Source organism: Synchiropus splendidus, chromosome 13 (assembly GCF_027744825.2).
Source record: "Synchiropus splendidus isolate RoL2022-P1 chromosome 13, RoL_Sspl_1.0, whole genome shotgun sequence".
NCBI classification, from domain to species: domain Eukaryota; kingdom Metazoa; phylum Chordata; class Actinopteri; order Syngnathiformes; family Callionymidae; genus Synchiropus; species Synchiropus splendidus.
Window position 1 is genome coordinate 23,583,696 of NC_071346.1, and position 12,919 is coordinate 23,596,614.

The window sequence follows — 12,919 nt, forward strand, 5'->3', positions numbered from 1 at the left end:
TCTGCGACATCATAGCAACTCTTCCACTCTTGAAATGGGTCACAGCTTCAGCAATGACAACTCAACAGCCCACAACAGCTCACCGCTCCAACCACAGCAATTTTCTGGCAGTGTCTTGTCTTGCTCCCAGGTATGATGAATGGATCCGCAATACCGCCTCTGGTTAGGAGATGGCGCTAGATTCCGGACGAGCCCCCAAGATTTGTTACGGGTCCCAGGACGGTCAACCGTCGCAAATACTGTGTGCAGATGAAAGAAGACAACACGATATAAACAGGTGTCTCGTATGGAGTCCAAGTAGCGTCTGATGAAACGTGTTCCCAGAGCGCAGTAACACTTTTTGTCCCCCTCGCAACTCCGACCCCAGATAATAGTTCCGTTTCACCGTCTTATATCAGTAATTAAAAAAAAAAAACACTCGCAAAACTCCAAGAGAACACAATAGCCAAATGATCAACATAAATAACATATTACATTTTTGGCAGATTGTGGTCATCCATTTAGGGATGCCACATTGACGGGATACATTGTACGACTGAACAATTTATATCCCACTAGTACGCATTATTGTTAATTATGGGGGTATTGTGAGTTGTATTTGTTGGCAATATAGGAATATTGCAGTTGCATAACATTTTGTGAAAAAAGAAATGATCGTGAATACTTTCCAGATCTTTCATTCATCATCATCATAGTTTTTTTGGAATTGCAGTTATGAACATGATGGCAGCTGACGTGTGTAGCCACGTCAAGGTGGTGGTACGAGTAAGGCCTGCCACTGAAAATGAGAAACGCCGGAACGTGATCCAGGTCGTCGATAACCACATGCTCGTATTTGACCCCAAAGAAGAGTACCAGTCATGCTTTGGCACACAAAGAGTCCGAAACAGGAATATTAACAAGAGGGCTAACAAAGACCTCAAGTTTGTTTTTGACAATATTTTTGATGAGTACTCGACACAACAAGATCATTTTGAGAATACTGCCAAAGGTGTTCTAGATGGTGTGATGAACGGCTTCAACTGCACAGGTAGTTAAATGACTCTTAGTCAACCGTGGTACTCTGATGGATTTTGTCTTCCATTGACATATAGCTTTAAGTATATGTTGATACATATTCATTGTGGAAGATTTTTTTAGTAATTTCAAAATAGGTTAAATATCTTCGTTTATCATATGAATCCAGCTGTGCATTAAATGGTTTTAAAACACAAATACACTGTGCTGTTTCCATGAGAGCTGCTCATCTATACTGAAATTTCACCTCTGACCCTCGATCTGATCTCTTTCCATGAATTGTCAAGGACAAGTTAGCATCCATTTCAATAGAAAACACCATTGGATTTTTTTTATTTTCAACATTTATTTTAAGTAATATATTATATGTATAATCTTAATACATTATGATAGCGGAAATGGGATTGAATAAGTATAACGCTGGTTAATAGCCGACCATTCTGACTGAAAAGTTTCAGTTGGAATTTTTCTTCAAACTAACAAGTGAAACATCAGTTTCTTACTCGATATCAGGAAACGATGGCTCGCGAGCCGGATGTGGCTCTTTTGACAACCGCATCCAACTTATAAATGGGAATAGCACGAGGTGTCATCACTCTAAAGCTCAGTGAGAACTTCCTATGATGTTGTTTTTCTTGAAAAAATCTCCAGGGTAGAATATCCTGGAATAAAAGGCCAAGTTGTGTTGTCGAGGAAGGCGGCCCTAGGCAAGGCCCTATTTCAGGGTTTCTTGGACATTTAAGTTTTCTAGGCGTGTTTGGGACGTTTAGGATGAGGAGAGTGACGCCACGTGAAGACATGCTGTTGTCTGGCGTGCTCGGCAGTAAGTCGAGCGGAAGTAACATCACGCCATACCTCTGGGCGACGGAGTGCTGTTGCTACATGACCTTTTCTTTGCTTTGCCATTTGCACCTATGGACAGTGGATTAGCAAAACAAAAACACAACACCAAAATGTCCAAATAAGTGCACAGTCACTGCAGGGCAAATTCTCGTGGTCCATGAGACGAGAAAAAGATAGGAGCGGTGCCAGATCCATGACACTCCCACCTCCTCTACTGTCATCCAAGTTCCTTGGTCTGTCACATGTCATGTCAGCATCCCGTTCCTCCCACTGGTCGGCGCCAGCCACCTCTGTCATGTGCAGGACCATTTTCTTCAGCTCCTGGTGCTCCAGCTCCTCCACTGCTCTCAGGGACCCGGCATCATGCTCTGATGTGAATCGCTGAGTGTAAGTATGCAGCAAGATGTTGACCATTCTGGTGGGGCAAAGGGCGGTTCGTTGAATCAAACACACACACACACACACACACACACACACACACACACACACACACACACACATACGCGTTTTTGTGATTTAGAAGAACATTTTCTCCAAACAGGCCCAGTGGTGGTTTAAGGGGACTACCCTTTCCTGAGGTGCTACAGCTCTCAGCCAATGACAGAACAGCTTCTAAAAATCTAACAAAAATTCTGCTCCCACTGGTGTTCGGATACACTCTTCACAGGCTGATACACAGCCACCTGATGGGGTTGTGGCTTTAGAGGACGTACATTAGGGGGACCCTAAACAGCAATATGAGGACTTTAAAGTTCAACTAAACCCCGCCTCTAATTTACATAAAATACACACAAGTTAAGGACTTAGAGGGACATTTGTTTTAATGCAGCACCGGGGCTGGAGCTGAACAGCGAACACAGATCCATATCCTCACCATCACATTCCAGTCCTGTCATGTGATTGTGAGCAGAACATTGATGTATGAGTGCTTACAACACAGCTTATGAGAGGGGAGTCCAAACTGGTCCCGAAGGGCTGCAGGTTTTTGTTCCAACCCACCTGGCACACATGGCTTCACCTGTCAGAGGACTGTCATCAGCCTGATCGGTTCACCTGTGTGTGCTTGATGGGTTGGAACGAAAACCTGCAGCCACTTATGACCTTGAACTGGTCCTAAGAACAAAACCCAAAGCAGGTAAGTGCATGAACATATCCAATGAAGGTGTTATTTTTTCTTGGCCTGCCTCTTTGCAGTCACCCCTCTGTTTCTCACAAAGTCCCGGATGTTTTGAACCGACCGGTGGTCCAACAGTGGGGCCTCTGCCAGTTTGCACTGGCTGCATTCATCTTTACCGGCCAGTTTCCCGGCTTCAATGTGTTTCCTGAAGTGACGCATGACTGCTGCCACCTCAGTCTTTGACCAGGGCTTCTTCTTCACCCGTCTGGACCTTGTTTGAGCGGAGTCTGGTTCCGCATCAGAGTCAGGTTCTAGAAGACAGAGAACATATGAATAAATGACTTCATTTTTAGTGACATTGCAACAGTTATTATTGGGTGGAAGTATTTCAGTTCACCTGACTGGAGTTAAAGGTGAAGGGACTAAAGGATGAGTGCAAGATGACATGGTGAACATTCATGGATGGAGGTTGAGGCCCTAAGAGCTCGATAAGGATGATCAGAGGAGTCATCCTCCTGCTTGGTGGTGAATGAATAAGAAGGAGGAAAAAGAAAAAGTTTCCTGATCAGAGATCAGGCAAGAGGACTGGAGGACCTGAAGTGCTGAGCGGAGGGAAGAGTGCCTGAAACTCATGGACGTGTTGAAGGAGTGGAAGGATGATGAAGACAGGGCAAGTGCTCTGCAGCGTGGAGCATATTGCCTCAACATGATGTCAGCCTGGCCTCACCTCCACACACAGGGGTTGGCCCTTGTACACTGGATGTCACTGGAGCCAGTGCTTCATCTGACACGAAATTGAAACGTTTTAGCTTGAGCCATGTGATTGCAAACACTCACAGTGACAAGCCGAGACTTACTGAAGTCCTCTGTGTCGCCAACTTGTTCTGTGGCTGAACACTCTGGCGCAGCATCCATGCATTTGCTGGTGCTGCTTCCTGAACCGGACACTTCTGCCTCATCACCAGAGTCACTGCCACCGTCCATCTCCTCGGTGTCACTGGTGTCTAGTTCATCTGAAACAGCAAGACCAAGACAAATGTTCAAACTATGATCACTTTCATCATGAACATAATGAGGTCATTATTAGTTTGTCTTTTGTTCACTGTAACAGGAAGGAACACACACATTTGAGATCACATACAAACCTTGGATTTCAATGTCATCCAAACTCTTGCCTTGAATCTTGGACAGCGTTCCCTTCTCAAGAGTGAGCAGCAACTTGGAAATCTTGGCCAGCTGAGTTGTCGGCACGGGCAGCCTGTAGAAGTCACGGTGCACACGGATGTCATGACCCAGGAAATCGGCAACTTGATCCAGTTCGTTGTGTTTCAAGTTGAGCACTTGAGAGAGTGTCGCCACATGCTTCCTGAGCTGAGTCGATCTCAGGTGCTCTGGGTGCTTCGCACCACATAGATTAGCACAAACACGGAGTGCATCTTGCCCACGGTAGTGGCTCATGGCTTTCGGTCGGGCAAACAGAAATGCATTTGAGGCACAAACGTGGCACTCTACTCGTTTGCTCACAAGCAGAGAAAGGCCATCGACCATTTTTGGTGTCAGGAGGACTGCCACCTTTCGACCCCGTTTCCCTTTGATCTCCACTCTGGAGAAGTAGCTACAGAGCCTCTGTTCAAGCTTGGACAAACCCAGTGCCACATCCTCATGCAGTTCATGATCATCCCGACTCTCAAAACTCTCCACCAGCATCTTTGAGACCTCCCCTGCACGTCTTCGGTTGAAGACGATGATTTGGGCCAGCAAGATCTGTGCAAGTGCACTGTAGTGCTGGCAGGAGGCCACCTCTTTCAGTTTACTGACACCAGTTGACACATTCCTTTCCAAGTAGCCATGAAGCAACTTGACATCTTCTGTGAAGGGCAAAGTGGAGGGCTTATTGTACTTGGCATCACTTAAAGTAGTCAAGGCCCCATGTGAGATGACCTCAGACCACTTTGAGGTGTACAGCTTCTTGAACATATCAGTGGACTTCATTAGCGCTTCGTCTTCTGCCACAAGAGCCCTGCAATGAACGATATCTGCAATTTTGTGTAGTGTGTGTCCTAATTTTAACGCAAGACTCGGTGTGCTGTATGTGTTGTTTTGCTCCTGATACCCAGAGACTTTTTTCACTGCGTTGAGAACCTTTGGGAAGTTTGGTGGTTTTACGGCGTCCTCCATGTTTGCCACCGAGAAGTCCTTCTGTAGGCACAGCAGCAGACGGCCAACTTCTCTGAGTTTTTGCCTCATGTATTCATTTTTTGTTGCGTCTTGTCCATGTTTGTTGACCAGGGATTGTGCGAACTGAACGATGGTCAAGTCGTTACGCACAACTGAGGCGACCTCATCCTGGTTCATGGCAGTTAACAGCTTCCATACTCCAGTGGAGACCTGTTGCTGGGATGCAGACTCCAGCGAGGCAGCAGTACCGAGTACTCGTCTTCTCCCAGGCCGTTGTTCTTCATCCTCTGGCTTACGGGCACATCGCTTTACATGTCTCCACAGATGTTTCCGAACAAACATGCCTTGGCAATAGATGCAGTGGATAAATTTTTCTCTCACTGGGTCACCATCTGGCTTTCTTTTGATTTTCAGCTCTCCCTTCCCAGTTTGTAGAACCTCTGTGTTGTGTTGGAAGTTGCCCCTGTTCCTCAACATGTCCAATGCTTTTTTACGTTCTTTTGAGTGTGGGGGAAATGAAAAAGCATGTGAAACTTCTAAGTTGCTTGAGTGGGTTTGCAGATGACGGGCCATCTTTCTCACAGACTTTCCACAAATGAAGCAGGAGTTTTTAGAACTTAGCGTCGCTGCAGTTGTTTCTTCCACTTGATGCTCTGCTCCACTCACTTCTTCACTCAGGTTTGGTCTCGGTGGTGGACTGTCAGGGTCTTCAGGAGGCAACAGATCTTTAGAGGACCCGGGCCTATCTGAGGTGCTCTCATCTGTTCCGATGAGGTCATTAACTAGTTCTGCAAATGCTTTTTTAAATTTCTTCGATGGTGAAATGACTGGAATGTCATCTTCAGATTCTTCCACAGAGTCTGGCACAAAGTCTGCATCAGACTGACTGGTGTCATCCTCAGATATGTTTTGTGGTGGTCCATTGCCTGGCAACTGCTCATCTACAGAACCATCATCAAACTGTACCTAAAAAGAGAAAATATGAAGCTAGTAAAAGGTAAACACGTATGTAGTGTGCAGTGGGACACCCACCTCTGACACATGGACGAAGTCTGTCTTTGTTCGTCTGAGGCATATTTTATGCCAGACGTTTAAACAAGCTGAAAATGTAGTTTGAAATCAGTTTTGGTTTTGTGGATCCAAAGGTTTTTATGTAGACAAAACTAAACTTCTCTACTTAAGCAGACAAACATGCATTCACTACCACACACTAGGTGCCAACAACTCACTTTTGCATTTGTATCCCCCCCACTTGAAGGCTGCAACAGGCCCCACACAGGCAGCACACTTCTCCAGACTGGATACAGTGGCACAGACCACCTGATGCACGTCACACTGCTGGGGAAGTCAAGAGAGAAAACAAGAATTCGGGGTTTCATCATTGTAAGAAGCAAGCAAACAAACTGTAAAAGAGCCCACCCTTGAATTATAATTTCATAACAATAGACATCAGGCTCAAACTGTGAGAAACTGGTTCAGGGAGCATGAGACATCATGTTCACACATGGATCTGCCACCACAGATCCATGTGTTGTGTTTGTAGACAATCTGAAGCGTGTAGTAGTCAGAGCAACTTGCAATGCTCCCAACTAGTCAAATCAGTACCTACACCGAGAGGCTGGTCACAAAAAAGCAGTTGTAAATTGTTAAGACAGATGTCTCAGGTGTCGTCACAGGTGACGTGCATGAAGTGATTGTGGTGAATGTGTTTAACAATTGTGTGGGAATGAAAGGTCAGTATAGTTTTCATGATCTATTGGTCTGTACATCAAGTATGAGTTGTCAGTGTGACGGGGGGCTGCTTTCCTTCTTCAGAAATCAGTGTCATTGAATATCACACACTCCAGTTTACCTGTCTCGGTGGGTTGTCGACAGGACTCATTTGATTTTCCTGATTCTTCTTTTTTTCTTACGTGGAATATGCCTGAAAGAGAGGACAAGACTTCATCTGTTCTTTTGGACATGCATTATGAGTGTATCAGCTACACTTGATTGAAAACAAGCTGAACAACAGCCCCGTATTAATAACCTAAAATAGTATGAGCAGTCATTTGCTCCATGACTTGTTCTTTTCCCGTTATTTTGAAAAGCTACGTTCATTAGCTGCTCTGAAACCTTCCCAGGAAGTCAGACCAAATCAACGGTCATTATTTATGATTATTTATTATTTATTTATCAGTTATCACTTCTCACAGTTCACACTCAACTTGATTACTTCTCACAGTAATCAAGTTGAGTTACAGTTGAGATGATCGTACATACAAGAAATACGTCGAGAAAGTGAAAGAACTTCCGGCGAAATTTCTAAACATCGTTCAAAGATTTTCAATCGAGTTTAACTTTGAAACATAAACGATGCGCATCAGCGCGCGTGCGCCGTTCCCCGCATTCACTGCCGATGGGAGTCTCGGTTCTGACGTGGATTCCCGTCAGGAGATCCAACAAAACTAACCGCGTGTCATGTACTTCGTATTATTCATCGTCAACCGCCGTGAAGTCCGTTCTGTTCAGTGAGACGCTCCACTCTGACGGTATTCAGTCGTTAATTGAAAGCCCTAATGCAGCGACATGAGTCGCCATTTAATAACGTCGAAACGAGAGCATCGCACATGCGTATTTGCACCCGCATCTAAACTCATCTAATCTAATCTAAAAATGCGCCGCACCGCGTGGTTTCTTCAATGAACTGTGGTAAAAGTCATAAATGCACTGAGAGGCTATCACAGTGTTCGCCAGGTCAGACAGCCTTAATGAACGTCAATAAATACGGTCTTACCTGATTGAGAGACGGTCTCCTCCAGCTGTCACGTGCTTCCAGGCAGTTAAAGGGGCGCGTGTATACGTCCCCCTAAATCCTCAGCCCGCCCACTTTTTCATGAACCAATCAGAAAAAGGCCCGCCATTTTCAACCGTGTGTATCAGAAATGTGTATGAAGGTGCAGTACCACAAGAGTAACCAGGGGCGCAGTGACATACACAATTATACACAAAAAAACAGGTGAAGTGACCTATAGGGTCTTTGGCTAAAAAAGAGAGAGGGGGTATTTTAGAGCCTCCTGAGCATGAATACATTGCTCGATTTACAGGGACTTTGGGTAAGTCCCTGTAGATCACCTGGGTCCCCGTGCTGTAGGTGAAAAGTCAGGCCAAAAGTCCTCATAAACCACAAAAACCAACACACACACACACACACACACACACACACACACACACACACACACACACACACGACCGCACAGCAGAATGTGAAATCCTCAAGGCAACACACTTTTGCTTGCGCTTGTTCTCCTGGTCCTGCAGCGTGGTGGGTCGGATCGTGGATGGGTCGGGAAACTGAAACTCACTGACTGCCCAAAATTAATCCATGGTTCAATTCAAAGGCTCAATATAAAGAATATAAATAGTATCTTATTGTGAGCCAATCAGAGGAAAGTCATGTGTCATTAAAAAGTAGAATTCTGTTCTTTTTGGATAATGGAAAATGTGTTAACTGCCTTTCCAGTATTTTCGTTGGCACACAAATATTGGATGTGCATTCTGTCGTCCTCGCAGTAGCGCTGGCACAGCTCCGTCTCCTTCAGCTGTCTCTCTAGTTGCAGATGCTCTCTCCTGATTTGGGCACGGCATGAGAATATTTCATGCAGAGCCTCTGCAGCGGTAACATCACACGGTTAATATCCAAAAAGGATATGACGGCAAAACTGAGACAAACAAAATGCGTTTAACAACTGACCACTAGAGAACACGAGCCATGTTTCACTTGCTGGTGGTGGTGGTGGGGATGGCGTAGCTTTCAGTCAGATTCTGTGCAACCTGACTCTGTTTTAAAATCATTGTTAAATATGCATTCAGAGACAAGACATTTGCACTTAACATTGCTATTGGTAGCTTGAAAGGACTTGTGATGTCATTTCCTCAAAGCAAATCAAACTGATCCTGCATTTGAGGACTAAAATCAGGACAGCGCAAAGGTGAGCGGAGCCTGAAGCAACACACTTGCGTCATCACAATCCACACCACCACTCATACTGTATTAGGGCTGCAACTGGGGACCATTTGGATAGTTATTTGGAGCAACCGCCAAGATCTAAAAAAAAGCAAGCTATTCACACGTCTACTGACTTCTGGTACGTCTCACCGTTTTATCTCTGCTTGTTGCTGAGATGGGAGGGTGTTGGCGGTGCAAGGCACAGTTCCCCTCTCTTCATACTGTTTAAGTTTCTGCTTTAATTGCACAATCTGGAAGACCAAATTCAAAGTTAAAAGAATAGACATGCGAGACATTTGTGACAAATGCATCTGTGAGTTTCACTAGATAAAGAGAGTAATAAAACATTTTTGAACCGTATTAATACGTGAAACTATTAACACTCGTGAAAAATTACAGAGAAGTAGCCCAGTAAAAGCTTGGGAAACAACATCAGGAATTAGCACAAGAAATCACTTTAAAAAAATAAAAATAAAATCGAGATTTTGACATCACGCCATTTACCTCTTGCCACTGCTTCTCACATATCACTGCGCACTGGCCGATGTGACTGTCCAGACTCGTAACATTCCTCTTAAGCTGCTGGATGAAAGGGTGACGAGAGAGAGAGAAGAAGGAAACTCCAAAATGTCAAACCTGTATTGATTTATGGCCCCCTGGAGGTAATAAAACCCCCTCCCCTTCCGGAGGTAATAAAACCCCCTTGCCCCCTTTTTTTATGTGAACAAGAAATTAAAATAATAACCCTCCCCTTTTTTTTATATCAACAGGAAATTAAAATAATAACCATCCCCCTTGTTTTATGATAGGAAGGGAAATAATTAACCTTATCCTCCCTTGTTTTATAACAGGAAGGAAAATAACGAAGGGAGGGGTTCGGATAGCTGTATAAACATCACCCTGTGTGTATATATATGTACCCTTCAGACTGTTGCAAGCAGCAAGGAACCGTCGAACACAAGCAACTTGCAATGTTTGTCCCGACACTGAAGCGTGGATCACCAGTGATCAGCGACACGGCTGTGACTGTTATCAAGGACCCGTGGATGGGTGCTGGGGCTCCCTGTAAATCTATAATGTACCTACGGCGTACGCAGGCACCACCCGGGGAATCATTGCAGAATGAGTGGTCTCTAGAGCCTTACAGACGCCGAGGGAGATGGGGGTACACGTTCAAGTATGAAACAGCTGAAATGTACATTTATCAGTTGGGCGATGACGAAACCTTGAATGCCTATACGGAGATGGCTGTTATCGTCTAACGACTGGGGTGTGCTGAGCCGGAAAATCTTCCAAGGGCTGAAGAAGAACAACAACAACAACGTCAGAAGCCTGGAGCCGTGACTAACAAACCTGATCGAATGGAGAGCAAGCCGTCCTTCATGGCTATATGGCTGGCTAAAATCTCAGGATCAGGATGATGGTCCTTCAGGGCCATCCATAAAGTATCAACAGGAGTCACGGGTGAAGAAGAAGATTTCGTCCTGGAGTATTTTAATTCTGATTGCGGTGTATTTCGTACTCCGTTAGCAACACCGATGGATGCTTGGAGTAATAAAATTCAGGAGATTTCTCCGAAAATCGACGGCCTCTTCGACCATAGCCGCTTATGGAATGATGCCCTTGTGCTGAAAAAAGCACTGACCTTTTAGTCCTGCCCCCTTTGGACCGCCTACTCGCTGATGGCTGCTATAAAGAGGATTTTTTCCAGAGCGACACCCTGCAGATGTACCCTTTGGAACAAGCACGTCCAAGACAACAATGAGGACAGAAGGTATTATGAGACGTATCGCCAATATCTTCCTCGGAGCTGCTACAGGCGGCACTGGGTACGGAATGAACAACTCCTCGACGACCCCTCTATTTACTGTGGAACACGTTACGGGTGATGGTCATGAGTACGTCGGTTCTAACAACGACACGACAGCCGGAGCCTGACCTTCGTTGACCATCAAAGACGACACAGACGACTCTGATGCAACTGAAATGGATGAAGTGGGTGATGAGGAGGAACCTGTAGGGAGAGCAACAACCTCCTACCCCAAGAACGAAACTGTCGGCGTGTATCCGCCTGCTTCATCCTCAGCTTCTCAAGACCAAGAACCAGCAGCTCATGATGAAACGGATGGCTGGAAAAGCGGTTTCTTCCTGAAAGCTGTAAAGACAGTTGTATTTCATCTACTAGGTAAAACCATGCGCAGGTATTGGAGGGAGATCTGCTGCGGTTGCCAAGTAGATCATCCCAGCCAACTACAACACAGCTGTCTTGAAGAGGTGGAGGATGTTTTCTACAGTCTTAACTTCCACCCGTTGATGAAGAGACTCTGTAACAAGAACTTTCTGCCTGCTATACAACACTACTTGACCCTGAATGACATACAACCGGAGAAAATGAGAACCAAGGCTACGGCTGAGACAGTCATGCTCGAAATGAGGTCTCCAAAGTCAAGTGTCTGGAATGAATACATCAAACATGAGCCAGAGGATCCTCTAATTGAACGTCTGGAATCAACAAGTAGAATCTGGAATAGAACGCCGGTCCTGGTCCATGTCACAAACACGAGATTCCCTCGTATGTGATACTTTTTTTTTTTCTCTTTGTATAACATTACGTTTGAATCCTGACATAACCTGTTTAATAAAAAACATTAAGAGGCATATTCGGATCTCAGCTCTTTCATTTCTCGTTTAACATGTCGGTGAAACACATCATTAAAGAGTTTCTTACAATCCTCTTCACCCCGGGAGCTATGGAGGTGTGGATCGCCTTCGTGGAGGGGTGCAGGTTGAGACTGGAAAACCAGTCAGTTCTAAATCTATTAAAGTTTTTTATCAAAACAGGATGCTTTGCATAACACCTTGCATAAACCAGCGAGAGTAAACTTTCCGAGAAACAGAGTATTTGTTCACAGGCCTCTTCAACAATTCCAGGCCGACCTATGCGACATGCAGGCATTGGCTAGATATAACGTCGATCAAAATTACTTCGATTGAGATTGAGACAGTGAAGGCGTTTGAATCAGTGCTGGAGGAGAGCTGGACGCCTGCAAAGCTACAGAGGATGACGGGAAATAATTTTTCAACAAGAGTTTCCGGGCTTTGATGGAAAGGATGGGTATTAATCATTTTTCAACAGCGAGTGACGTTACGGCCTCTGTGGTTGAGAGATTTAACCGCACTCTAAAAAATCGGATGTGGAGATATTTTACAGTTAAAAACACCCTACGTTACATCAAGGTTTTACAGGATATAGCAAAGAGTTATAATCACAGCTATCACAGTAGTATAAAAATGACACCGATGGAAGTAACTAAAGAAAATACTCTGTTTGACAATCTTTACAAGCCAAAATTTAAGGAGGGCGATCATGTTAGGATATCAAAACTACGAGGTGTATTTGACAAAAAGTATGAGCAGATTTTTACAGACGAGATATTTACGATAACTGAACATATTCACTGCAACCCGCCTGTGTATAAATTGAAAGATTTCGATCACAAACCCATCCAAGTATTTCACGTTGAAAAGATTCTCAAGGAACCCGTCGTTAAAGGAGGTGACAGAACTGGCCTGAAAAATTCAACAGCTGGGTAAAAGCTTCAGATATAAAAAATATATAAGACGATCGTTCTTTACACCAGGCATCATATCATTATGTACGGCTCAAAGAACGCTGGCTTCGATGTGACTTTACCATCAAACGCCAGTGCAAGAGTTTTTAAAGACAACTCGATTGGTACTTTCCGTGTTGATTTAGCATAACATATCGATTTAAA

General features: G+C 44.6%; 1 protein-coding gene across 2 annotated transcripts; it reads right to left on the bottom strand.

The window, feature by feature from the left end:
* Nucleotides 1-2,415: 2,415 nt before the first annotated feature.
* Nucleotides 2,416-8,341, bottom strand: LOC128770062 (uncharacterized). 2 transcript variants are annotated; one of them, XM_053884293.1, is made up of 8 exons: nucleotides 7,932-8,341; nucleotides 7,008-7,079; nucleotides 6,385-6,493; nucleotides 6,188-6,255; nucleotides 4,123-6,121; nucleotides 3,835-3,990; nucleotides 3,705-3,761; nucleotides 2,416-3,288 (listed from the first exon to the last, which is right to left on the bottom strand). In XM_053884293.1, the coding sequence occupies exons 2-8, from the start codon at nucleotides 7,035-7,037 to the stop codon at nucleotides 3,026-3,028; spliced, it is 2,682 nt and encodes an 893-aa protein (XP_053740268.1). In that variant the 5' UTR covers nucleotides 7,038-7,079; nucleotides 7,932-8,341; the 3' UTR covers nucleotides 2,416-3,025. The 2 variants fall into 2 exon arrangements, 1 of the variants encoding a protein (XP_053740268.1); XR_008416454.1 differs by having other exon boundaries at nucleotides 3,164-3,288; nucleotides 3,375-3,761; nucleotides 7,008-8,341.
* Between the last annotated feature and the right edge of the window lie 4,578 nt (nucleotides 8,342-12,919).